The following is a 27,932-nucleotide window of genomic DNA, read 5'->3' on the forward strand; positions in this document are numbered from 1 at the left end:
GGGAAAGAGAACAATTAGGACACCCTCACAGGAATCCTGGAGAGAGAAAGTGGCAGCTTGGAGTAGTGAGTGATAGTGGAGCTGAAGGGAAGTGGACAGAGTCAGAATCTATTCTGATGGTAGAAAGAGTAAGACTTAACTGATGGTTGGATGGGGTGTAGGAAAATAAAGGGAATGCAAGAGTCAAGAATGACTTTTAGGCTGGAAATCTGGGTGAATGGCCATGCTTTTTATTGAGATGTGAAATTCTTGTACCTTAAGGGATGTGTTGGTAGGAATCAAAAGTTCAATTCCAGTTATTTAATTAGAGATGCCTTTAATATCTAAGTGGAGATATCCAGTAGTAATTTAGACATGTGAGTTGACAGCACAGCAAGGAAAATTGTCAAGTTTTATCTTAGTTGTATCTCCCCTTTGGCATCGCCTTTCTTTTTGGAAATTTCCTCTCAAACTCCCAGTGCCTTAAGGTGATGCTTGTGTTGCCCAGGGCTCAGAATTATGACATTTCATCTTCTAACTTAAGGGCATTGCCTGTTCTTGATTTATTCCTTCCTTCCTCTATCTTCTCCGTTAACTTCTTTGTTTTATTATAATCCCGATAGATCTCTGTTCTATACTTTCTGAGGTGAGAACTAATTATTGGACAATTTGTTAATATTGTGTGACCAGTTTCTAGGAACTATTTTAGTTGTAACAGAGCTTATGTTTTATAAACACATGTACTTTCCAAAGAGGAAGAAAGCTCTAATAGTAGAGTATTAGGTGTTTTGGCTTGTCAGTGAAAGTACTTCATAGTTAGGAAGAATCTCTGTGCTTATACCATGTATACAAAAGGCAGTTGATGTAGAATAATATTTAGTAACAATTACACATACACAGAATGATTAAATGTTTCCTCCATTTCATGCCAAGATCTTTTCTGTAACATACCTACCTTGTAGACATCATAATTTTATTTATATTTCTTAAAGATTTTAAATAGATTCTGATCAGGAAAGGAGTTTTCATTAATCAAGTGAGAAAGAAGATCCAGAGAATATTGGCAGTAGGCTATTTAGACAAATACAACCCATTCTTAAAGTCCTGTACAGTGAATTCCTTTATATGAAATAAGATGTTAATGTTTATCCAACTTCATGAGTATAGGTACTAGTACTTTGTAATTAGATTTCTGTTTGAAGTATATGGAGAAAATACTGGGAAAGTATATTTTCATTTGGAGTTTCTTTCATTTTAATGCCTTACTGACTAAACCATTCTGAAAGCTTTACGTTGGGAATTATAGACTTCTATGACTTTTTGCCTCCCATAATAGAAAAAATCATATTTGTTATTGTTAATTCTCCCTCACCTCTGACCTTGAAGAATACCAGATTAATTTATGGTAACTTTATAGAATAGTGTTATTTTTTCCTAATCTGAAATTAGTAATGTTGTTTTACAAGTGATAATTAATAAAATTTATGCTTATTGTAAAAATTGAGGAAGTAAAGAAAATATAAAGAAGAAAATATTTACAAAATCTCTTAACTTTAAGAGTAAGAGGGAAATTTTATAAAGTTAAGAACTTTATGAAATCAAATTTTTAGTGGGGTCAAATCTCACTGGTACTCAGATCTGGACATTGCCTTCTGCCATAGTTGGTCATTATAAGGAGCCCCATTTTTTGATTCTCTGCCACTTCTAGAATATAGTAGCATTTCTTTCCATTTTATGATTGAACAGAGGGCTGCTATACATAGAGAACATCAGAGAGAAGGTAAAAACTACATTGTAGATTTTTTCCAACATTGAAATAAATTACAGGTTCAAAGGAGTCTAAAATATGTGAATACAAGGCTTCAGAGACACTCCAGTTTATATCTAGAACTAGCTCTCTGAGGAGCTAGTGTAAAGAGGACTCCACAGGCAGCAGATTTCCTTTGGCACATTTGGATAACTTGGAATGACTTTAGTGCAGTTCTCAGTGACTTTTACTTAGTTACATTTAAAAAAATAGACTTTAGATCAAACGTTTTGTTAATTTGGTATACCTCTGCTCTGACCTGTCAGTGAATATTCAGGTGACTTTCATTAATGTGAACAAAGTAGACAATGGGAAATAAAGGATTAATTATACATAAATTTCACTAAACTTTGAGCTCTTCAAATATAGTTAATATTATGTGGATGAATTTTCCATTTACAGCATTGAATTGCGTACAATGTGTATGAGGGAAGATAGAAGTTATCCCAGTGAGAATTTCTAGCCATATATATATATGTGTATATATACATATATATATATACGAATATGAATATGAATGAGTTCAGCAAGTAAGGATCAACATTTTTCTTAATGGGAATATCACTGAATAAGCAGTGGATAGGATTTCTTATAGGAAATTACACTCCATTCAAAAATATTCAAGCATGGATATCTTACACATAACAAGCTGTCATTATATCTCTCTGGTAACAGACTAGTAATCCAATATGGCCTCTTTTATAATAGAAACTTTGGCAACACCCAGAGAAATTATTCTGTGTCATATTAAGTGTGCTTGGGTGGTATAAACAAGGAACATAGTCTGTAAGAGCTGATATATTTTGTAATGTATTATTTTTAAAATAGACTACTTTTTCTTCAAAATTTACAATTTGGCAAGCAAAATCATTTTTGGCCTTGAAAGTACCACATGAATTTCTGAAAAGAAAATGCAGTAATTATAAGGATTTTTATCCATTATAAACTTAAGCTATGAAAAAAAATCAGTTTTTCTCCAAACAAAACTAATTTATTCCAATGTGTTATTTTAAGACTATATTTATTGTATATTAAGTTTAATATTAATAATATTTTGTTTTTATTATTGTTTGTCAAGAAGGAACCTTTCCTGGGATATATTTTCGGTTTTTGATTTAGATTGTTAATTACAAAAATAATTATAATTAATTTTGTGAAATATTAAAGAATTATATCAAAATTAAGTCTGTCTTTATCTGTTTCATTTGCTAGATCATGCATTTATTTAATAAACAGTTACAGAGGGCTTCATTGGCACTGCACTTGGGCTTGTGGATGATACATATCTGTGAAGATAGATTAAATGTCCTTGCCTTCAAAAAGCTTGAAATCTCATGAAAAAATATGATAAGTGTCTTTATGTATAAAATCCTAAATAGTGAGGAGGAAGGTGTTTTCATTAGTTTTTGCTTTGTCACACTTAAGCATGCCAACATAAGTATAGTTGTTGCTTTTGCTTTTGTTTGCACAGTGTTGGTCTGGACAGTGTTTATGAAAAATCTGAGTTGATTGCCAAAAGAAAACTCTATAGACTTTTCAGATAAAATGTCTAGGTATTTGGCTTCTCTTGAACAATCGGATGATCTGGAAACACTGGGCCCACACTCCTGAATGGGAGCAATTGGCTAGAGCTTTAGCAGCTGCCCCCTATAGATGGGTTGGGCTCTTAGTTTCCCTCAGTCCACAAGTGTGTCCTCAGCATAAAGATGAGTGTCTGTTGCTGTTATTAACTCATTTCCCTCTCTTTTTTTAATAAAAAAATTTTTTTGAGTTTTATTTATTTTGAGAAACAGCATTAGTGGGGGAGGGGCAGAGGGAGAGAGAATCCTAAACAAAGCCCAACAGGGCCTCAAACTCACGAAACTGAGAACATGACCTGAGTCAAAACCAAGAGTCGGGTGCTTAACTGACTGAGCCACCTAGGCACCCCTTTTAAATAAAAGTCTTAAGGGAAAAGTGAAATTTTCTTATATGCATATTTATATCCGAGATGGAAAAACCAAAGCTAGACTGAGAGGGCTAGGTGGTTTTGTTTTGTATTGAGTTTTTAGATCACTTATATCTGAGTTCGTTTCATTAATTGATTCATTTAAATTCATTGAGTGCCTACCTTGTGGAGACACAAGGATACTGGGATGAAAAGGGTGAATAGGATAGATGAAAAACCTCAGGAGGCTTATATTCCAGTTTCCTGGTTGGACCCTATAGTTATGTGGTTGTGACCCTTGGTTTATATCAGTGAAGAAAGGATGTCGTTAGTTTTAAAAGTTTCAGAGGAATTGAGGGGAGTGGAGGATTGAGAAGAGGCCAGTGGATTAACTGACTGGGAATGCTTTTATTTATTTTTATTTTATTTTTGTAAATATCTTATTTTTTAACTAATCTCTACATCCAACATGAGGCTTGAATTCCCAACCCCAAAGTCAAGAATCACATGCTGTACTGACTGAGCCAGCCAGGTGTCCCTGATTAGGAATGCTTTTAAATGTTTGTTTAACTTTGAGAGGTGGGGGAGAGGCAGAGAGAGAGGAAGACGCAGAATCAGAAGCAGGCTTTAGGCTCTGAGCTGTCAGCACAGAGCCGGACGCAGAGCCAGAATTGTAAGATGACCTGAGCCAAAGTTAGATGCTTAACCGACTGAGGCATCCAGGTGCCCCAGGAATGTTTTTAGAATGCAGAAGGGTTAACAACTAAATGGATAGTAATAATGCAGATATGAAGAGTATTCATGTAAGAAGGTTGGTGGATAGGTAAGAGGGTAATATAATGGGGTAGCAAGGTTGGAGGAAGTTTGTTTTGTAGCAGGGAAAAGATATGTGTATGTTTGTAAACTAAAATAAAGGAGGCATTGGAGAGGGAGAGGTTTAAGATGAAAGACATGAACTATGAAAACTATAAAACATTGATGAGATTGAAGATGACACAAACTAATGAAAAGATATTCCATGTTTGGGGATTGGGAGAATGCGAAAATGTAGAAAGGTAGATGGAGCAAAAGAGAAAGAAAGACTACAATATATTCTTAAAGACAAAAAGCAGTTGGAAGATGTTAGAACCTATGTATTGCTGGGCTGTAGATACTAGTGCGATGTGGGCCATTTTACCTCAGTGGACACCTGAGAGACTTATCACTAGGGGATACCAGCCTCTGCAGAAGCTGATGAAGTGTGTGTGTGTGTGTGTGTGTGTGTGTGTGTGTGTGTAGTGTACCTCCTCTCTCCTCATCCAACCAGACAAAAGGTGAGATGTTCATTAGGTTTATTATGGAGAGTAATTGAGCCAGAGAGTCTCCAGAGATGAAAGGTAAGCAGGATAGTGAAGGCAGGGAGGAGGCATAGCACCAAAGACAGAGCAAGAGAGCACAGTTCTGTAGTGAACTGTAGACTCCCACATACCCTCCTGCTTCTAGAATGCCTGCATCCAGATGAATATTTTTTACCAAGTGGGAAGTAGATTCTTCTTTGGAGAAACTGAATGTCCCTAGAGAACTAATCTTTCTACATTCACATTTGAGGGACTCTCAGTGAAATCGGCCAGCTGATCATTCTCTGCAGTGAAGTTGTTCATCGACACACTGTGCTAGCATACATGAAGGTTGTCATCAAAGTTAAATGCTTCATCTTTAAATATATATGGATTATAAAAAAAAGATCAAAACTAGAGTGTAGCTCCCAACATTGGAAGAGAGAGGCCAAACTATCAAACAGGAAAGGCTAACCAGGATGAAATGAAAATATTCAAGAATGCAGAGAAAAACATTTAAAAGCCCACCTAATTGATTACATCAGGGGTTTAAAATATTGCATTCAGGATATTTTCTTTTCTTACGTTTTATTTATTTCTGAGAGAGAGAGAGGGAGAGAGACAGTGTGAGCAGGAGAGGGTCAGAGAGAGAGGGAGATACAGAATCTGAAACAGGCTCCAGGCTCTGAGCTAGCTGTCAGCACAGAGCCCGATGTGGGGCTCGAACCCACGAACCGTGAGATCATGACCTGAGCCAAAGTTGGACGCTTAACTGACTGAGCCACCCAGGTGCCCCGCATTCAGGATATTTTAAAAAGGGGAACAAAAGAGCATCTTGGAAATAAAACAATAAAAATTGGTGTTGAATAGATGGATTAGAAAATAAATAAGGGAAATATCCCAGGAAGTAGAATAAATAAGGAGGTGAAAAAATATGAGAAAGGGTAAGAAAACTACATCGTCGGTATAAGTGTTAAACAGTTGTCCAAAAAGAGTTCCTAAAAGAGGGAATAAGAGAATATTATATGGAGAGAAGAATAGAAACTTACAGTTTGTTTTTCAGTGATGTGTAGCTCATATTGGAAGATGTGTTCATTACAAAGAATGGAAAGAAAAATCCCAGGAAGTAGTATTGTCAAATTACAGAACACTTGAAATAAAGATATGATCCTAAAACCGTGAAGGTAGAGGATGGGATAAAGGAGGCAGGAAATTAGAAGACAGGTAGAGACACAAGTTACTGCATGTAGGGATTCAGTGGGGATCTGCTGTGTGGATTGAGGTTCCCCCACTTTTTTAAAATGTTTATTTTTTTTATTTTGAGAGAGAGAAAAGAATAGAGAGCGAGCAGGGGAGGGGCAGAGAGAGAGGGACACAGAGAATCCCAAGAAGGCTCCATGCTGCCCGACATAGAGCTCGAACTAATGAACCATGAGATTATGACCTGGGCCTAAATCAAGAGTCAGATGCCTAACAGATTGAGCCACCCAGGTGTACCTAGGTTTTCTTTTTAAAAGTTTTGATGCAACTAACTAGTTCAAAATTTTTCTTTGGAAACTTATGATTTAGTATCACCTCTCACTTCTGTCTGTGCTCTCCTTCAGGCTTATAGATGGTCCCAAAGAGAAATGGCAGATGTTGAAGCCCCATTGTTTTGTTATTTATTTATTTATTTATTTATGCACAGGAGTTTTTATTGAACAATTTTTATGTGGTTTTGAAATTACATAAGAAAATTTTTTTGAAGTTTTACAGGTAATAAAAGAGAATATACAGATAAATTGTAGCACATACAGGGGCTTTGAGGCTATTTTGTAAAAAGACTCTAGTATAAAGAAGGTGGTCAGTTTAATAACATAAAACAAAACAGGAAAAACAATCACCCTGAAGCCCTTCTTAATGGCCAAAGCAATATTCCACCCAGGCTTCTTACCTGATCATCTGGCTCTTTTACACACACACACAGTCTTCACTTTTCCAACAAGTATTTATTACTAGTTAAGCCATGATTCAGAATCCAAGGTGGGGATCAACATGTACCTAGGTCCCCATTCACCAGCCTTGGAGAAGGATGGAGGAAAAAGGAGAGGTGGGTGAAGCCAGTTCAGATCCTCCCAGGAAACATGCTTTTTGCCAGGCCATCATTCCAGGGTGACAACCAGGGTATGAGGCAGAGGGATTTTGTACTCACACTCTATACTATTCGCACATGGAGACATCACCCTCACAAGCAGTCGTTGTCTTCTCACAACGGTGGAAGGGCAGGAAGTTCTGCCAGCAGATCCTGGTCTGGTTCTGGTTGGGGAGGTGGCTGTTAAAAGGGGCAGTCATAATTCTTGCTTTGGGTCTTGATATCTTCTGCCGTGGTGCTGACTCCTGCAAACACCCCTGAAGCAGCTTACGGCTCAGTGTGACTCAGAAAAGAGGCCACAGTCGGACAGGAAGCAGAATAAGCATTTTGTTTGTGTTTAAATGAACAATGTTACTTAAACTGGTACAGTAATGATCATTATGCAATTAATTTTAATAATGGTGACTTTACAGGGGTGCCTGGGTGGTTCAGTCAGTTAAGTGACCATCTCTTGATTTTGGTTCAGGTCATGATCTCACAATATTTAAAACGTATAATTGTTTTAAATAAACGTTAAAAAATAATGGTGACTTTATAGAGAAGACTACATTTTAGAAACTTTGTTTTATTGTGATGGAATAAAAACATCATTCATTAATCACTTGCTCGCTAAAAAGAGGAAATAATGTAGATGCAATAAAGTCCGTTGTCTCCTTTTTAAATAGATTGACAAAAAGATAAAGTTATATATATATACACATATATGCATAAATGTGTGTAACTAATAAGTAAATAAGAACTTTAGGCCTGTACAGCTGTTTTCTTATTTTTCCCTGATTTCCCTACCACATATGACTTTGTTTCCAACACAAAGGGTAAAATCAGAATTTCAGAATGCTCCATGACAGTTTGCTTGTCAGTTTCCATAGGTCGTCATCAGTTTCAGTAATCCTTAGTGTAATGTTTAAAGTTAGTAGTTACCATTTCAATGTACAGTGTTATATTTGTGTAAAACAACTGTTGGCTATGTTAGTCCTTAAGAGAATTCTTATCTACTATTCCTCATGATTTTTTAAAAGAAAAGCATGATTCCTGTCTTGCAGAGTTTTTACATACAATATAGACCAATTTAAAAGTCAGGTGGGAGAAATGTATTTCTCCTTGTTTTCCTATGAAAGTCTAAATACGAGATATGTTCATTTTGAATTTTTCCCCCAAGTCTCCTCATGGGCCAGCGAGACCAGTATTTTGAAACAAGATTGAGAAAGAAAGATATTTGGATTGTCTTTTGGTTTCTCTCTGCTACCTAGAAAGAATTTGCTAGTTATATTTTTTGTAGGAGTGAAAAATAAGCTAAAACCTCTTTATTTTTTAGTATGTGTCTTAGATACTAGAAAATCAGTATTAGGAACTCATTTGCAATAATTTAGTTTGATAAAACTTCTTTGGAAAATATACATTTAATTGTTAGCAGTGTGCTCTGTAGTTCTTCCTATGGGCAAAACCTAGGGGTACTATTTATTTCCATGATAAATCTCTAGAGTTTGCCAGACAGCAGGGAAATCTGAGATTCTCCTCTGTTGAAGCATCTTGTTGACTCAAGGAATATCGCTGCATAGTGGTTTACCCCTACTCTCTTGCTCTTACACACCCCAAACTTTAATAATCCCTTACCACAAACTTTCTAAAAAGGGAGAGAACAAGGACAAAAACTCCAGAGTTACGTAGGTATGGCTGCTTCCATATATCCAGTAGGTAGATTACTATAAAAACATAAGTTATAAGTTCATTGAGAAAAGTATGGCTAAGATAATTGTGTTACAAAGAATTTCATATCTAGGTTTTCTTTCTTAGCCATCTTCAGTTTCCTCACAATGGTTCTTTGTGTTCCTACCCCCAGTAAGATATTTCCCAAAGGCCTTCCTGACGAGTACGCCGTAGCTGCTATGTTTCGCGTGCGCAGAAGCACCAAAAAGGAACGGTGGTTCCTGTGGCAGGTGTTAAACCTGCAGAATCTGCCACAGGTAAGGAGCCACGGAGTTGTGCTGATTAGTTTTCTCTTATGTGCTTATGCCAGGTGAATCTTGGAACAGCAGTGTGCACAAATTTTGAAGCAGATGTAGTGTCCAAAGATTCTTTTGGAGGAATCATCAGCAGGGAACTGAAGATATTCTAATAGGATGATTTTGCTGAGATCTGTAATATGAGAGCGTGGTGGGCGAGACAAGATTTTTTGTGTGTGTGTTTGTTTTTACTTCTAGATTCATATTTTGTCTAAAGATACTCAAGTGGCCCTTCTTTCACAACTGCTTCATTGACACTAAGTCCATCTCACTAGTAACTTCTTTATTACCTATCATTAATAATATGTATTATTTTTAAAGCTGTTCATTGTTTCCTCTGAAAATCCTTAGTGAATGAAGAACCTGGATATAAGTATTGATTCCATCAATATAAAGTTATTGAACACATGCTGTATGCTAGTTAGTGACAAAGATAAAAGATTTTAAAAAGTGTAAATCCTTTCTCAGGGAGTATAAGGTCTGAGGAGATGTCATCTAGGAGAACAATATATTAGAGTATTATCACGGTGTGACAGGTGCAGTGTAGAGGTAAGCTCGGAGCTGGGTGTGGACTATGAGAACATAGAAAGGACAGCATCCCCAAATGGAGCACAGGGAGAACAGGAACCTAGAAATACTTATGGAAGAGATGGCATTTGGGCAGAATGATGAGGGTGCAGGGACTCCAGGGTGGGGAAATGAACCTCATTTATTGGCACCTTACATGTTTATTTATTTCTATACCTATCCACTGAAATGCTTTTTATTTTACTGGTCTTTTAATCTGTTAATACAGTCAATTTTTATGATGGAAAGATGAAATGAACTGAAAAAGTATGTCTTTATGAAAATGCATTTTTTTCTGCACCATGCAAATCATCAAAGTTTCAAGAAGTTGATCTCAGTTTCCATGCTAAGAGAAGTGATCCTATTCTTATTCTTTTTAAATTAAGTAACATTTAATTCTTGAATTACTCATACAGAATTATATATATACTTAGATACATACATACACACATATAAATATATACTCTCAGATGTTCTCTCAAGAAAGGAACATATGACATTCACCAGAATACCCCATATTTGAAACATTTTTGAAGCTGGATATTTGCTCTTCTTTTATATTAACAAATCTGGTGGACCCCCGTGTCATCTAAAACATTTTACTAAGTGCTTCAGTTATACTAACATGCATCTCTGATTTCTTTTTATTTGTGTGCTTCAGTAATTTTGAACACTGGTTTTAAACATTTAAAGCTAATTTGTATTTTTGCAGATTTCTATAGTTGTTGATGGTGGAAAGAAAGTGGTGGAATTTATGTTCCGAGCTGCTGAGGGAGATGTGTTGAACTACATTTTTCAAAATCGAGAACTCCGTCCCTTGTTTGATCGTCAGTGGCATAAACTTGGCGTTGGTGTACAGTCCCGGGGCATTTCACTCTATATGGATTGTAATTTAATTGCAAGCCAGCATATAGATGAAAAGGACGCTGTGGACCTTCGTGGAAGGACTGTTATTGCTGCACGAGCTTCCGATGGCAAGCCTGTGGACGTGAGTTGTGATGTTGGTTCTGAAAGAGAACTAGTAAAACTTCTAAATTAGATACCTTATTAAAACCTCTTTCTTTAATTACTTTGTAATACATTCCCTTCTCAACACTTTTTAAATTAGCCATCAGATGTGTGAAGCATTGCCATGTATTTCCAACTGTATTTCCACATATATTATCTTCTCTCTGTTTTCACCCGTTTTCTCCAGCCTGTGAATTCGAAAGAACTAGGTCATGCCTTAAAAAATGAGGTTGTTACAATTAAATTTTAGTAAAAATTGACAGTATGGTACAAAAACTAAGCTTGAACAAGATTTTATGTTTTGAATAGAAGAGACTGGAAAAAGATGAACTTTAAATTAAATGGTTCCAGATTTTCAGAGTTTTCCAGTCAACAACAATAGGCTATTTATTCATCTTCAGAATAGCAATTGTTTCATATTGCAGACTATTTTTCATAAACCTATAATGGTTTTTAAGGTTCTGCTGTGACTGAAACATAGCCACTAATTGTATCAGTAGGTCATTTGGATGAGAACAGTTGTCTTATAAAACCCTTTCATTTGAAAAGGTCCTGTAAAAATTATTTTTGATGCTCAAGTGATAATAGATTTATTATTAATTTCCCTAAAAAAGAAGGCCTATAATCCTAAAAAAAGTGAGATATATCTAAATTTCATGACTTCATATTTTCTTATGGGTTGAATGATGGGAAAACCCATAAAAATAATCTGAATGCAGGTCACCAATGGGAATTGCAAATACTATTAACATGAAACACTTAATAGTTCAGTTTTGTTTCAAAAGTACAATTCTGTACAAATAAATATTTGGGCAGTGCGTTTTTTCTAAATGCCCCTGTGGAAGGAATCAATATAGATAGATGATTGATAGTTGGATAAAGTTAATAAAATATATATAGTGTATATAGTTGGTAAAGTATTCTTAAAGTGTTTTCTCATAGAGACAGTGTATGAATCAGTGAGAATTATAGCTGGAACTCAATGATGATCAGTAAAATAGGGCAGAGTAGGAAAAATGAATCCTGGAGACAAGACATGATAGCATTGTCGAGAGTGAGCTGGCTTGAGGATCAGACAGATGTGGTTGTAAATCCTGGCCCATCTACTTAACTCTAATGATCTGCTAATTTATTTTGTTAGCTGTTAATTTATCTGGGTCTCAGTATTCTCAATTAAAAAATATTGTTGGTAGAGTTACTTAGTTATAATTGTATAGAGTGTGTGTAATAGTGCCCAATATGTAGTTAGTTCCCTGTATATTCATTTATTTGTTCAGGACCAGACACTCCACTCAGTCTTTCCCTAGGTGAATGGGGGAGGGGGGAGAAAAAAACCTTTTCTTGCTCTCAGAGATCTTCAAGGCTAATGGAAGAATCAAAGTGTATATCAGTAAATGGTAGCTGCCAGTAATAACAATACTAATTATAATACAACAGTATAGACGTACCTTTCAGAAAGATCTCTCCGAAGGCAAAGGAGGAAGTGGAGACTTCTAACTGAGACTAGCAGTTAGAACATCAGTGGTGTAACTTTCAGCAGTAGGTGGAGTGTAGGTAGATAGGAGTAATTTGAGGGAATTCTAGTAATAGTAGTAGAGAGTGGTACCTGCTGCAAGTACCAAAGTTTGGGACTGGAGTTTGGGATTGGAACCTCTTATAGGAATAGTGAATGCAAAGTGGGCTCTGTTTCCAGAAGAAGTGGAAGAAATAAGAGCACAATGAGATAAATTCATAATCTTAGTGGGGAGATAGAAATGAAAGAGAAACAAGTTGTTTCAAGACCAGAGTCCAGGCTCAGAGCTCACCCTGTGAAGTTTGAGTGCTGTGTCCTGTGTCTTATTAACTTCTCATCCAAGAGAATAAATAAGCCTAGAACCTGAAGCTGAAAAATATCAGGTGTGTCCTCTAGAAAGATGTAATGTAAAAATTATGGTATGACAGTGGTTTCATAGTTAGTGTGACATCTTACTTCATTTGAAGCTAAAATTAAAGCCATACCCAAAATGAGGGGACAGAGGAAGGAATATGTCCCAAATGAAAGAACAGGACAAAATGGCAGCAAGAGACCTAAATGAAATGGAGATAAGTAATATGCCTGATAAAAAATTTAAAATAATGTTGATAAAGGTACTCACTGGGTTTTAGAAGAGTGGAAGACCTCAATGAGATCCTTAACAAAGAGACAGAAAATAATAAAAACAAAACAAACCAAAACCAGAGATGCAGAGTTCAATAACCTAAATGAAAAATTCACTAGATGAAATACAGTGTAGACTAAAGGAAACAAAAGAACAGATCAGTGAGCTGGAGGCCAGATTAATGGAAAGCAATCAAGTTGAACAGGAGAGCGAAAAAATAATAATAAAAAAATAAAAATACACTTAGAGAACTCAGTGACATCATCAAGTGTAATAACATTCACATTATAGGAGTCCCAGAATGAAAAGAGAGAGAAAAGGGATCAGAAAATTTATTTGAAGAAATAATAGCTGAAAACTTCCCAAGTCTGGGGAAAGAAACAGAAATCCAGATCAAGGAGACACAGAGACCTCCAGCAAAATCAACCCAAGGAGGTCTACATCAAGACACATCATAATAAAAATAGCAAAAAGTAGTGATAAAGAGAGAATTCTAAAAGCAGCAAGAGAAAACAGTTACATACAAGGGAAACTTCATAAGGCTATCAGCTGATTTTCAGTAGAAACTTTGTAGGTAAGAAGGGAGTGCCATGTTATATTCAAAGTGATGAAAAAAAAACCTGCTGCCAAGTCTTCTATCCAGCAAGGCTATCATTCAGAATAGAAAGAGAGATAAAGAGTTTTCCAATTAAACAAAAGTTAAAGGAATTCATGACCAGAAGGGCAGTCCTGCAAGAAGGTTAAAGGGAACTCTTTAAGTGGAAAAGAAAGACCATAAGTAGGAGTAAGAAAAGTAGGAAACACAAGAGCAATGAAATCAATTACATCTATGAAAATCAGTCAAAGAATTCACAAATAAAAGGATGTAACAGAATGGGTTCAAATTTGAGTGACCACCAACTTAATATAGACTGCTATAACAGTAATATATACAAACCTGATAGTAATCACAAATCGAAAACCAATAATATATCTGCAAAAAATAAAGAGAATGGAATCCATTCTTTCTAAAGAAAGCCAGCAAACTGAGAAAGAATAAAGCAAGAGAAGAAAGGAACAGAGAAAAACTATATAAACAACCACAAAGTAAGTAACAAAATGGCAATAAGTACATACGTATCCACAATTACTTTGAATGGACTAAATTCTCCAATCAAAAGACACAGGATGATGGAATGCATAAAAAAACAAGACCCATCTATATGCTGCCTACAAGACACTCATTTCTTTCTTTCTTTTTTTTTTTTTTTGGTACTAAATTCTCTTTAAAAAAATTTTTTTTAATTTTTTAATGTTTTATTTATTTCTAGGAGAGAGAGAGGGAGAGACAGCGTGAGCAGGGGAGGGTCAGAGAGAGAGAGGGAGTCACAGACTGAAACAGGCTCCAGGCTCTGAGCGGGCAGTCAGCACAGAGCCCGAAGCGGGGCTCGAACCCACGAACTGCGAGATCATGACCTAAGTGAAAGTCGGACGCTTAACCGACTAAGCCACCCAGGCGCCCCTAAAATTTTTCCCCCCTCAGGCAGAAGTTTTCTTTTTTCTTTTCTTTTCTTTTTTCTTTTTTCTTTTTTTTTTACAGATAGTTTATTGTCAAGTTAGTTTCCATATAACACCCAGTGCTCATCCCCACAAGTGCCCTCCTCCAAGCCCATCTCCCCCCTCCCTCCCCACACCCATCAGTCCTCAGTTTGTTCTCAGCATTCAAGAGTCTGTCATGGTTTGCCTCTCTCCCCTTCCCCCACTATTTCCCCCCTTCTTCTAACCAAAGGTCCTCAGTTAAGTTCCTCCTAAACCTCCAATAAGTGCAAAAATATGGTATATGTCCTTCTCTGCCTGACTTATTTCACTCAGCATGACACCCTCAAGGTCCATCCATGTTGCTACACATGGCCAGATTTCATTCTTTCTCATTGCCATATAGTATTCCATCGTATAGATAAACCACATCTTCTTGATCCATTCATCCGTTGATGGACACTTAGGCTCTTTCCATTTTTTGGCTATTATTGAGAGTGCTGCTGTGAACATTGGGGTACATGTGCTCCTATGCATCAGCATTCCTGTATCCCTTGGGTAAATTCCTAGCAGAAGACACTCATTTCAAGCCTAAAGACACAGGAACATTGAAAGTGGGGAGGGGCAGAAAAGTATTTATTATGAAAACTGAAGTGAAAAGAAAGATAGCAATATTTCTATCAGACAAAATAGACTTTAAAACAAAGACTGTAACAAAAGACAAAGAAGGACACTATAATCATAAAAGGAGCAATCCAACAAGAAGATATAACTGTAAATATTTATGCAACCAGTATGGAAAATTCCAAATACATAAAGGAGCTAATCACAAACATAAAGGAAGTAGTCAATAGTAATACAATAACAATGAGAGACTTTAACATCTCACTAACATTAATAGATAGGTCATCCAAACAGAAAATTAACAAGGAAACAGGGGCTTTGGGTGACACATTGGACCTGATCAGTCTAACAGATATATTCAGAATGTTTAATCCTAAAACCATATAATACACATTCTTTTCAAGTGTATATAGAACATTCTCCAGAAGAGATCACATATTAGGCCACAAGACAAATTTCAAAAAATTCAAAAAGATCAAAGTTGTACCATACATCTTTTCCAATCACAATGCTATGAAACTAGAAATACTTTACAAGAAAAGAATGTGGAAAAAAACACAAATTCGTGGAGGTTAATAACATGCTACTAAAAACCAAATGGGTCAACCAAGAAGTCAAGGGGAAATAAAAAATACATGGAGACAAATGAAAGTGAAAAACAGTGGTTCAAAATCTTTGGGATGCAATAAAGTGGTTCTAAGAGGGAAATTAACAGCAATGCAAAGTCTACCTCAAGACACAAGAAAAATATCAAATAAGCAACATAACTTTACATATAAAGCAGCTAGCGAAAGAACAAATGAAACCTCAAGCCAGATGGAAGAAAATAATAAATATTAAAGCAGAAATAAACAAAATAGAAAATAAAAAACAATAGATCAATGAAACCAGAAGCTGGTTCTTTGAAAAGATCAACAAAATTGATACACCTCTAGCTAGACTCATAAAAAAAAGAGAGAGCAAGAAAGAGAACACTCAAAATCAGAAATTAAAAAGAAATAAAAACTGACACCACAGAAATACAAATTATTGTGAGAAAATGTGTCAACAAATTGGACAACCTAGAAGAAATGGATAAATTCCTAGAAACATATAATCTCCCTAAACTGAAGTATGAATAAAAAGTTTTAGGAGACCAGTTACCAGCAATCAAATTGAATCAGTAATCCAAAAACTCCTAACAGACAAAAGTCCAGGACCAGACTGCTTCACAAGTGAATTTTATTGAGCATTTAAAGAATAGTTAATACCAATTCTTCTCAAACTATTGCAAGAAGAAGAAGGAAAACTTCCAAATTCATTCCATGAGGCCAGTATTACCCTAAAACCAAAAACAGATAACGACACTACAATAAAAGAGAACTACAGGCCAGTATTTCTGATGAACATAGGATGGAAAAATCCTCAACAAAATATTAGCAAACTGAATCCAACAATACATTTTAAAGGATCATACACCGCAGTCAAGTGGAATTTATTCTTGGGATGCAAGAGTGGTTCAATATTTGCAAATCAATGTGACACATCATATCAACAAGAGAAAGGATAAAAAGTCTATGATTATTTTAGTAGATGCAGAAAAAGCATTTGACAAAGTACAACATCCATTCATGATAAAAACCCTCCACAAAGTAGGTTTAGAGGGCACATACCTCAATATAATAAGGGTCATGTAGGACAAACCCACAGCAAACATCATACTTAATGGTAAAAAACGGAGAGCTTTTCTTCTAATCTCAGGAACAAGACAAAGTTATTGACTCCCACCACTTTTATCAACATGGTACTGGAAGTCCTAGCCGCAGAAGTCAGATTTTAAGAAAAGGAATAAAAGGCCTGCAAATTGGTAAGAAAGAAGTATAACTTTCACTATTTGCAGATGACATGATAATATATATAGAAAACTGTAAAGACTCCACCAAAAATCTATTAGAACTGATAAATGAATTCAGTATGGCTACAGGATACAAAATCAATACATAGAAATCCATTGCATTTCAGTACACTAATAATGAAATAGCAGACAAAGAAATTAAGAGTACAATCTCATTTACAACTGCACCAAAAATAATAAAATTCCTAGGAATAAACTTAACCAAGGATAAGAAAGACATGAACTCAAAACTATAAAAAATTGATGAAAGAGACTGAAGATGACATAACCTAATGGAAAGATATTCCATGTTTGTGGATTGGGAGAATAAATACTGTTAAAATTTCCATACTACCCAAAGCAATATACAGATTTAATGCAATCCCTATCAATACCAACAGCATTTTTCACAGAACTAGAACAAATAATCCTAAAATTTATACAGAAGCACAAAAGTTCCGGAATAGTCAACTAATCTTGAAAAAGAAGAACAAAACTGGAGGTATCACAATTCCAGATTTCAAGATACACCACAAACTGTAGTAATCAAAACACTATGGTACTGGCACAAAAATAGACACATAAATCAATAGAACAGAATAGAGAGCCCAGAAATAAACTCATAATTATATGGTCAATTAATCTTCAGCAAAGGAGGCAAGAATATGCAATGGGAGAAAGACAATCTCTTCAACAAATGGTTTTGGGAAAACTGGACAGCCACATGCAAAATAGTGAATCTGCACCACTTTCTTGCATGATACATAAAAGTAAACTCAAAATTGGTTAAGGACCTAAATGTGAGACCTGAAACAATAAAAATCCTAGAAGACCTGAAACAATAAAAAATTACAGGCAGTAATTTCTCTGACATTGTCTGTAGCAACATTTTTGTAGATATGTTTCCAGAGGGAAAGGAAACAAAAGCAAAAATAAACTATTGGACTTTTTCAAAATAGAAAGCTTCTGCACAGCAAAGGAAACCATCAGCAAAACTAGAAGACAACCTAGTGAATGGGAGAAGATTTTTGCAAATGACATATCTGGTAAAGAGTGAATTTCCAAAATATGTAAAGAATTTATATAATTGAACACACACACAAAAACAAATAATCCAATTTAAAAATGGGCAGAAGACATGAATAGACGCTTTTCCAAAGAAAACATACAGATGGCCAACAGATACGTGAAAAGATACTCAACATCACTCATTATCAGGGACATGCAAATCAAAACCACTAGGAGATTCACCTCATACTTTGTCAGAATGGCTAAAATCAAAAACACAAAAAACAACATGTGTTGGTGAGGATGTCAAGAAAAAGGAACCCTTGTACACTGTTGGTGGAAATGCAAACTCATGCAGCCACTGTGGAAAACAGTATGGAGGTTCTTGAAAAAGTTAAGAATAGAAATATTATATATATACATATATATAATATAAATTTACATATATATTAATCAGCCATAAAAAAGAATGAAATCTTGGCATTTGCTACACATGGATGGACCTAGAGAGTATAACGCTGAGTGAAATAAGTCAGAGGAAGACAAATACCATATGATTTCACTCATATGTAGAACTTAAGAAACAAAACAAATAAAGAAAATAAGAGACAAACCAAAAAACAGATTCTTAACTACAAAGAAGAAACTGATGGTTACCAGAGGGGGAGATGGGTAAGGGATGGGTGAGTAGGGAAATAGGGGAAGGGAATTGAGTACATTTATCATGATGAGCACTGAATAATGTACAGCATTACTGAATCACTATACTGTACACCTGAAACTAATATAACACTTTATGTTAAATACACTGAAATTAAAAAATTTTAAATAAATAAATGAAAAAAAGACAAAAATAAAAAATGTTAAAGACATATTATGATGTGGCTTTTTTATGAGATAGTGTTTGAGTTACAAACAAATAAAATACATATTTTATCCTATAAAGATTATTGGTCCTGGGGGACCTCGGTGGCTCAGTAGGTTAAGTGTTCAACTCTTCATTTAGGCTCAGGTTATGATTTCACAGTTCATGGAATGGAGCCCTACATCCACTTCTGTGCTAACATCGCAGAGCCTACTTGGGATTCTCTCTCTGTCCCGCCCCCCCACTCATATTCTCTCTCTCTCTCTCTCTCAACAAATAAATAAACACTTAAAAACAGATTCTTGGTCCTACAAAAAGTTTAAGTGGGCTGATTTTTCATCATCTCCATACAGGCTCTATGATTCTTAAGATCTGTTGTAATGTGAAAATATTTTATTTATTCAGATTTCTCTTATTAAAGAAAATTATAATAATTGGGTTTTATTTTATGTATACTGTTCATTTGCTTCTGTGAGAAAGAGGTAGGTGACAAAACTGATATAAAATAATTTTTATAACAAATTCTGTGTGACAGGGGCCAGTATAGACTTAGCCCTGAACACTGTCCTTGTAAAGTACTGTGTCAATGAAGGATTCTAAAGTAACTAATGAATAAAAAAGCATCATTAAACTAGAATTGTAGTTTCAATGTCATGGTACTTGATTAGTTTCTAATCTATCAAAAATTGATCATCTATCTTCAGTTAAGTGAAATAATTCATATAAAGGGCCTAGTATAGTGGATGGTATATAATTGAGTTTTAATATTTATTGGCTATTTTGGTAACAATGATGACAATAGATTAATTTTAGTTAGGAAGAAAATTAATTGGAGTCCCCATACTTTATTCTACATAATGAGTATGTTACTATGTGGTATTTCATTAGACTATGTAAGATAGTGTATTTAAACTTTATAAACAAAAGTTAACTTCAATACTTTGCAAAAAGTTACAGAAAAGAAATCATTAAGTTTCATTTTCTCTCAGAGTTTTGCTCTGGCTGCAAATCTTAGGCTCCTCATGAATTCATAAATTATCTGTAGTTTTTAACACATTCCGTGAGCTGAATTGATTTTGTTCATCTCAGTGTAGAGTAACAGTTACAGCCTTTTTTCTCCCTCTTTGCTTTTTTGGTGTTGGGTAAAGTTTCAAAGTAACTGAAGATCTCTACTTTTCAATTATGGTAGGTAGGATTAATTATTGTTATTTAACAGTTGGATATCTCTATAGCAAGTACTTATTGATATCAAAGTAATGCATAATCTAGCTCTGGAATATTGGGAGACAGAGGAAGAGGCAAAGAGGGAGAAGGGGAGTCAGGAGGAGGAGAGGGGTGAAGGGAGAGGTTGTTTCTGACCTGTGTCAAATATGTCAAATCATTGTAGGATTTATTTTAATTGAACTCTAAATTTGCAACCACAAATTTATTTAAAATGGCCAATTTACATATCTATCATGTTGCAATTCTGTCAATAGCCTTCATTATTTACTTCTTATGTGGTTGCTTGATCTTGCATTTAAAGGCACGATTGTACTTTTTTTGAACTGTAAAACCTTGGATTGCAAGTAACTTGTTCCACAAGATGAGCAAACATTTCTAATAAATTTTAACTTGATAAATGAGCAATGTCTTGCAGTATGAATAATATATGTCGGCGGATGTCATATGATCACAACTGAACCAATGGTTTGAAAATCACTTTGATAAATAAGTGCTTTGGATTACAAGCATGTTTCTGGAATGACTTATGCTTATAAACCAAGGTTTTAATATTTTATATTTCATGTCCAATGCCAAAAAACATGAATCTGCTAAGCCAATAGAAGGAATCAATTATTTTTGTAGAAAGATTGTATTTTTTAGGATTATCCCATAGATAGTAGAGTGCATGAAAAATAGATGAAAACCAAATCCCCCCCTCTTTTTCTTTTCTTATTGGGGAGTGAGCATCTGTTTCAGTGCCTCAAATAAGAGATTGGAGCTACTGAGAAAGCCTCTTCCATCATGTGTTCATGCCTTTGACTTTACTTTTCCTTCAGAATTTTTTGCTTTGAAATAGTTCTTATTTTGTGGGCATACTTTATTGTAATGAGTAACAATACCTCTCTTTTAATTAAATACTTCTTTTTTTTTATGAAACAACTAGCGAAGATTTGCAATTGCCTTCATTATCTGATTTCTTTTATATAGAGATCTATCTCAATAATTGAATCCATGCCTCTTTCTCTAATGGTCCATAAAATCATGAATCCTAAATTAAATAAAAACATTAAAAATATCTACTAATAATTTATTCATATTAGCTTCTTTTATCTTTTCAGTTAAATTACCATAGTTCTTAAGATCCTAAATGTGATTTTCAAGAAAACTAATGATGTGTCTTATTACTACTCTTTTAATAGATTGAACTTCACCAACTTAAAATCTACTGTAACTCAAACTTCATAGCCCAAGACACATGCTGCGAAATATCAGACACTAAGGTAAGTTAGTTTTTGTGGCATGTGAAGAGTGTAGAATGCCAGTTACCTAATCTACCTAGTCTATGTAGAGTGTAGACGTAGAGCAGCACTGAATATCTTCTGTTGAAGCCAGCTGAGTAATTTGTTCCAAGTAAGATACCCCTGATAGTGCTCTCACATAGTTTCTGTTTACAGCGTGAATCCCCATGTTTTGTCTTGAATCTTGGGAATGGTACGTTCTCACTTTGGACTCAACATAAATAAAAGAGAATTTATGACTTTCTCCTTAAACTGTGTTCTGACGATAACATTATCATTTTCAAGTTGCAGGAATTTTAAATCTGTCACCATAAGTTATTATTACTCATTTTCCTCTTCTAGTTTGTCATCCATCCTGGATAGTTTTCCTTTGTAATAGATTTTTTGTCTACCTTTTCCCTGTTACTGATATGGTCCACTTTTATCTCATGCCTGGATTGTTGCATTATCATGTCAACTGCCTTTCCAGTCTCTAGACCTTTCTATGAAGAGTAACCAGAATAAGTCTCTAAATAATTGCTTTGTATATGCATTTATTTTCTCTCAGTAAACATTTGTTATTCAAAACAATTGATCTTCTTCTAGACATTCTATAGCATTGTTCTTCTAGAAGAACAAGGCTATAATAGACATGAATAAGGCACATTTGCTGTCTGCTACTCATCTCTTTCTCCAAGCCTTGGGTCACTCCCTGTTGGCAACAGAATATAAACTCAGTTACTCAGCCTCTCATTCTTAATATTCCCAAGCTAACTGTACTAATGTTAGTTTCTTGTACCAATATTCCATTCCAAACAAACAAAAAAAAAACCTCTGAATTCAGCATTTTCTGTATTTCTCATTATAATGATCAGGTGTGCTATCTTACATTATTAGATATAGTTGCATTTGTTTTTATTTATTCAGCTACATTTTAAGCTCATTGAAGGGAGTTATACTTTCATGCTCCTCTTTTATTTTTTTTTCAATTTTTTAAGTGTTTATTTTTGACAGAGAGAGAGAGAGAGAAAGAGATGGAGCGCAAATGGAGGAGGGTCAGACACACACACACACACACACACACACACACACACACAGAATCCAAAACAGGCTCCAGGCTCTGAGCTGTTAACACAGAGCCTGACTGAGGGGCTTGAACTCACGAACCATAAGATCATGACCTGATTCAAAGTTGGACCCTTAACCGACTGAACCACCCAAGCACCCCTCATGCTCTGCTTTTCTATTCCTAGAGCTTTGTTTCTAGAAGATAGTAAAAATACTGTTTCTTGAGTTGTTGACTTATCAACTATTAAAGCAGGTAGATGGGACAAAAAGCATTTAAAAGAGATTAATGTTAAAAAGTCTTACAGAAAAAAACATATGAAAAGTAAAAGTTTTTCTTTGTATCTTAGACTTTCCAGAACTTCTATACTTACATCCAAAATTATATGAAAATTTTATCAATAACTTAGTAATTCAAAAATATTTTAACTTCTGTCTCTCAGTGTAAATAGTAGAATAATAATGTGACCAATTTAAAGCATAACTGTCTTTCAAAATTACTTTTTTTGCTTATGTAACTTGGTTTCATAAAGCATATCTCAAAACCCAGTTTATGGCTCTCATTCCAAATAAAATGAAAGCTAGCTAAATATCTTTCTATAAATAGCTAAAAAGATAATTTAAGCGGTTGGGTGGCTCAGTCGGTTGGGCGTCTGACTTCGGCTCAGGTCATGATCTCATGGTTTGTGGGTTTGAGCCCTGCGTCAGGCTCTGTGCTGACAGCTCAGAGCCTGGAGCCTGTTTCAGATTCTGTGTCTCCTTCTCTCTCTTATCCTCTCCTGCTCATTCTCTCTCTCTCTCTCTCTCTCTCTCTCTCTCTCTCTCTCTCAGAAATAAATAAAACATTAAAAAAATAAAATAAAAAAGAGAATTTGTAATGCCAATCTACAGACTTGAAGTACCTACCTTCCTGGAGCCACATATGTAATTTTGAAGGTGTTAATTCTCCAGAAGTTTATTTTTTAAATTAATTATTTCTTTAGGATATAAGAGCTTTTAAAATAATAATTTTTCCTGATTGAAAAGTAGCATAGCAATGTTTTGATGCATCTAAATACTGAATTCTTGGGGTACCTGAGTGGTTCGGTCAGTTAAGTATCTGAGTCTTGATTTCAGCTTAGGTCATGATCTTATGGTAGTTTGTGAGATCAAGCCCCATGCTGGGCTCTGCACTGACAGCATGGAGCCTGCTTGGGATTCTCTTTCGGCCCCTGCCTGGTCTCTTTCTTTACCTCACTCTCTCTCAAAATAAATAAACATAATGAATAAATAAATAAATAAATAAATAAAGATTGTATTCTTGACCAGTAGTTTTTACTCTGTGTCATCACAAATAGATGTTTTCAATATAAATTATGAGAAAACTGTTTAAGGAAGTATAGGTGATAGATTTAGTAGAGTGGTTTAATTATTAAAACAATAGCATAACCTCACAAATCATGGGAAAAAATTAATCACATCTTAAAAATATTATTTAGGAGTTAAATTGTGGGAAATAAGGTAGGAATTCATCTTCAACCATAGGAATAAAAATAACAAAACCCTGCTTATTTTCTTGATAATTATTTGAAGGAACATTACCATTCTGTTAATGAGTAACAGAAAATAGAAACATTCTACATTTTATAAATTGGAATGTATAGTTTGGAAGGTAAATAATTATATAAAAGCCATTTAAGTGCATCTGTTATAATTCTGACACCAATTATTTTTGAAAAATATATTGAATTCAGAAAGATTTAATGTGTTTACTTAAAAATTTAATTTTATACTGGAAGTTCAAATCAGATATATTTTTTGTTATTAATAGTTTATAGTATATTTCAAGGGTAAAATTTATTCAAGATAATTTGTAAATATACTTCTTTGCTTCTATTAATTAGATTTTCTGTTTCTGTCAAGTTTCCTGACTAAAGACATAGGCAGAAGGAGGAAACTAGCAACATTTGTTGAAAATAAATGAAAAACATGATTAAAATTTGTAGGGCCAATTAACTAAGTATGTGTCAAATCAAAACCAGAAGTTTTACAAATGGAAGAGTTCTTACTTGTACATTTTTATGTTCTCTTTAGGAACTCTTTGGAGAGTGTGGACAGTTTTATAGTGAAGCCTGAGTCATACTTTTCAAGTCATTTAAATCCCCAATTTAATGTAGTAAATCAGTTATCCAGAGCAAAAATACAAATTTGAATTGGGTCATGGTTGTCTGAGAGAGAACCAGTAGAGCAGGACCTGACTGGAAAATCATATCAAATCATATGAGATAAATGGACTCTTCTGGTGATAATCATATTTCATTCTAATGTGACTTTAACTTGTGGACTTGGAAACTGATCAAGTTAACAAAAGAGCTAATTATTAAATCTGGAGAGAGTAAATGTGATGGAACTAGGCGGGACACAGGAATCTAATCCCAGTGTTGCTGGGTGCTATTTTTCTTACAGCTTTTGTTGTTTTCACAGACACTGGAGTGCTACCCATCTTTTTCAAAATAATTTTGTTTTAAAATTATGTATGTTTATAATAGGAAACTTAGAAAATACAGCCAAATTCAAAGAAGGGAGTAATATCAGCCATGGTTTTGCCACAGTAAATAACCACTGACAATCTTTTACTTTTGTATCCTGACACTTTTTCAAAGCATATATAATTTGTAGTATGCAAAGTAATGTGTGAACCCTTTCCCCTAAATTGGAAATTCAGAATTATGAAATTACAAGTGCATAAAATTACAAATTCACAGTTACAAACCCTGGTGAGGAGCCTGGTAAATGATGTGACAGGAAAGGATACATTTATCCTCCCATCTGGATTTATTTTTCGAGAGGAAAAAAAAGTTCATTGCTTGTAACTAAGTTTCACTTCACGTTATCCCACATGTTCTGAACCCACTGAGTAAGTATAAAATTTGCCACTTGTCTGTTATGGTGGAGACTTTTTAATAGCTTTAAAGGACAGTGGACTAGAAGAAGATACACTTTAATTAAATATATACGGTCTTGGAGTGTAAAAAGAATTTCTTTCCTTTTTTTATGTGCTCCTTTTGGTCTGTTTTATTATTTTTTTCATCATGTGTAATCTGAATCCAGCATTAGTTTCTCACATCTTCCAACATGTCTCCAACAGAATTCTTATGTTCGAGTTTGTGTTAAATAGAAGTGAAATATTAAGGAAAATAGATTTAAGGGAAACTTGTGCAACTTTTTTTAAAGCATTTAAAGCATTGTTCTCAACCATAATTTATTGGAACTACTGCCATGGTTCTTGACCTAGCAGTAGGCATTCTTATGTTTCATTAGAGTTTTATTTGTTGTATTGCTCTGTCCTGGAACCATAAATACAGTTCTTCACATTATATTCAGTCAAGGGTTTTGGTATAGTTTCTTTGTGTTTGTAGTGATACATACTTGTCTTTCTGGGATTTGCCTCCTCACCATGGGGAACAGAGAGCTTTGGGTTCTTTCCAGCATGAATGATGATATTAGGAGTTAGTATGCAGAGGAGGAGCCACTGGGCATAGAAAGGTTGCACATGAGATCCCAGTACGTAGGCACCAGGTACTTCTTTGTCAGGTTCATGGAAGCAGTTCTCCACCACTGAACCCCATCCTCTCAGGGGGCTCAGTGAAGGCTAACCAATATGATGCATGTGTGGGCAATAGTCTCATTGACTGGCAATTATAAACAGCCCATGCCAAACCCATGAGGTTTCCATGAATCCACCAAATCCTACAGAAACTTCTGGCTTGAACTTTCTAGCATCTTGAAAATGGCTGAAATGGCCATTAAGTGTCTGATTAGACCCCCAAACCGTCATCATGCCACTGTAGTAGGGAAGATGGAGATAGTTCTGTCTGCCGTATACAAAATGAAGAGGATTATGGAAATATGTTTGAAAGAACCCAAGGCAATGTCCCAGTAGTGCTTTTCCACTAGAATCCTATGTGTCTCTTGCCCGCTGGTATCAGGCAGGCACTTGCTTGTCCAAGCAACTGACAGGGTACAGTGAGTCTCCCCGGCCACCATCTCGGTCACTTTGGCTCCTGCTGCCTCCTCCAGGTCCACTCAGCTCAATGGCCCACTTGAAACACTGGCCTCAGTTAGCCACCAGGCTCTGAGGGCCATCATAGTACCAATGGCTGCCTACCAAAGCTACCAAGCTCTTTATGCCTTTACAGTTATCTTATTAGAGTAAATGATGTTCTAAAAGTTCAAGTCACTTGCTTTTATTTTAAATTTTGTTCCACAAAAACGTATACAGATGTAATGTGTATAATTATTTTATGGTAACAATGCGGTTATTGTATTTGATATTTTTGTACTTATCATAAAGTCATTTATAATAGCTTTAGAATTCCTCACCAGAACAACATTTTAGTGCATTGCTAACATGTTGTCAGTGTAATAAAACACATTGGGGGCCGAGTGAAAGAGCAAAGCCATTATCAACTTTCATATACCAGCATCAACTATTGGCTAATTAGAAGGTGGTTCTTGCAGGCAACTCCAGTCATACCTAGTTTGGTGGGAGTGAGTATTTGGGATGTTAGAAGGTTGGGAATTAACCCTAATCATTTTGCTGGATTTTAGTGTCCAGATCAAGATGGCTTTGGAAGTACTGCATCATCACTGTTACCTGCTCACGCCAGTAAATTGTCTGCCTATCTGCCAGTAGAGCAGGAACTTCAAGACCGCTGCCAGTGCATTCCAAACAAGGTTTGCTAGTTTTAATCTATGCCCACTGAGAAGCCATTGCACAAAGTAAGCCAAGGCCCTTGGATGTGGCCCCAGTGCACAGAATGTGTCTTGACCTTTAGTGCTAGTTGAATCAAAAGCATAAGCCATTTAGTCACTTGTGTAAGTTATGAGAAGGGAATTGGAGAAAGGATTTCCTGGATTTTTTTCTGGCTAGTTCTCAAGCCATCAGACTTTCCAGGCTGTGAATTAGAATGGATAGAAAGGTAAGAGGAGGACCCACCTGTACAACAGACAGATATTGAGTACTTGGCATGTGCCAGGAATAGGCTTCAGTTCTGAGAATTCACAGTTGAAGGAAGGAGAGTGCCTGCTCGTCCACAGATACCGAAAAATACCCTCCATAGTATTTCTTTATTGTGTGGAGGCTGTTTGTCCAGTATCCAGCCATCCATCTGCTTTTGCCATAAATTGTGTAGAGACTATGCAGAGAGTATCACTCAAAGAATTTGCTTCTCTGGTATGACTACAGTCCCCTGGTCAGGAAGAGTGGGCCCGTGGACCTAAATAAACTTCTTTTGTGAATGTTAATGGCAGTCAAGAGGCTGTGCTAAAAGTAGGCTGAGTGATTTCTTGATGGTTTTCTTCTCTGCCCTTATCTGAGGAAAGGAAAGAGGTTCCTAGAGCAGAATGTCCCTTAATGTTGTGACTTCCTACTTACCCTTAGAGGCTTACCACATCCTGTTACCCCTTCACTCTTGGCTGGAGGAGTGTATAGAGGAGAGTTAAAATTTAGGAAACTTACATTTCTTGTAGCGACCAATACTGCACAGGTTCCATAAGAACAGCAGATGCAGGAGCCATAAAGGAACATCATGTCCTCCACTTACTGGGAAGTCTCATGGAGGAGATGATGCCAAACGGTATT

The 27,932-nt window shown here is 35.4% G+C and overlaps 1 protein-coding gene and 1 pseudogene across 1 annotated transcript in view; one reads left to right on the forward strand and one right to left on the reverse strand.

Annotated features, from left to right (window-relative positions):
• COL19A1 (collagen type XIX alpha 1 chain) overlaps positions 1-27,932 on the forward strand; it is a 329,204-nt gene that overhangs the window by 39,378 nt on the left and 261,894 nt on the right. The window contains exons 5-8 of the mRNA XM_039245800.1: positions 9,001-9,124; positions 10,443-10,718; positions 21,167-21,247; positions 26,900-27,025. Coding sequence (XP_039101731.1) covers positions 9,001-9,124; positions 10,443-10,718; positions 21,167-21,247; positions 26,900-27,025 — 607 coding nt within the window. The remainder of the gene's footprint in view (positions 1-9,000; positions 9,125-10,442; positions 10,719-21,166; positions 21,248-26,899; positions 27,026-27,932) is intronic.
• Positions 25,865-26,752, reverse strand: LOC120240934 (annotated as a pseudogene).

The sequence above is a fragment of the Hyaena hyaena genome, unplaced genomic scaffold, assembly GCF_003009895.1.
Source record: "Hyaena hyaena isolate Hyena2069 unplaced genomic scaffold, ASM300989v1 scaffold_271, whole genome shotgun sequence".
In the NCBI taxonomy this organism is placed as follows: domain Eukaryota; kingdom Metazoa; phylum Chordata; class Mammalia; order Carnivora; family Hyaenidae; genus Hyaena; species Hyaena hyaena.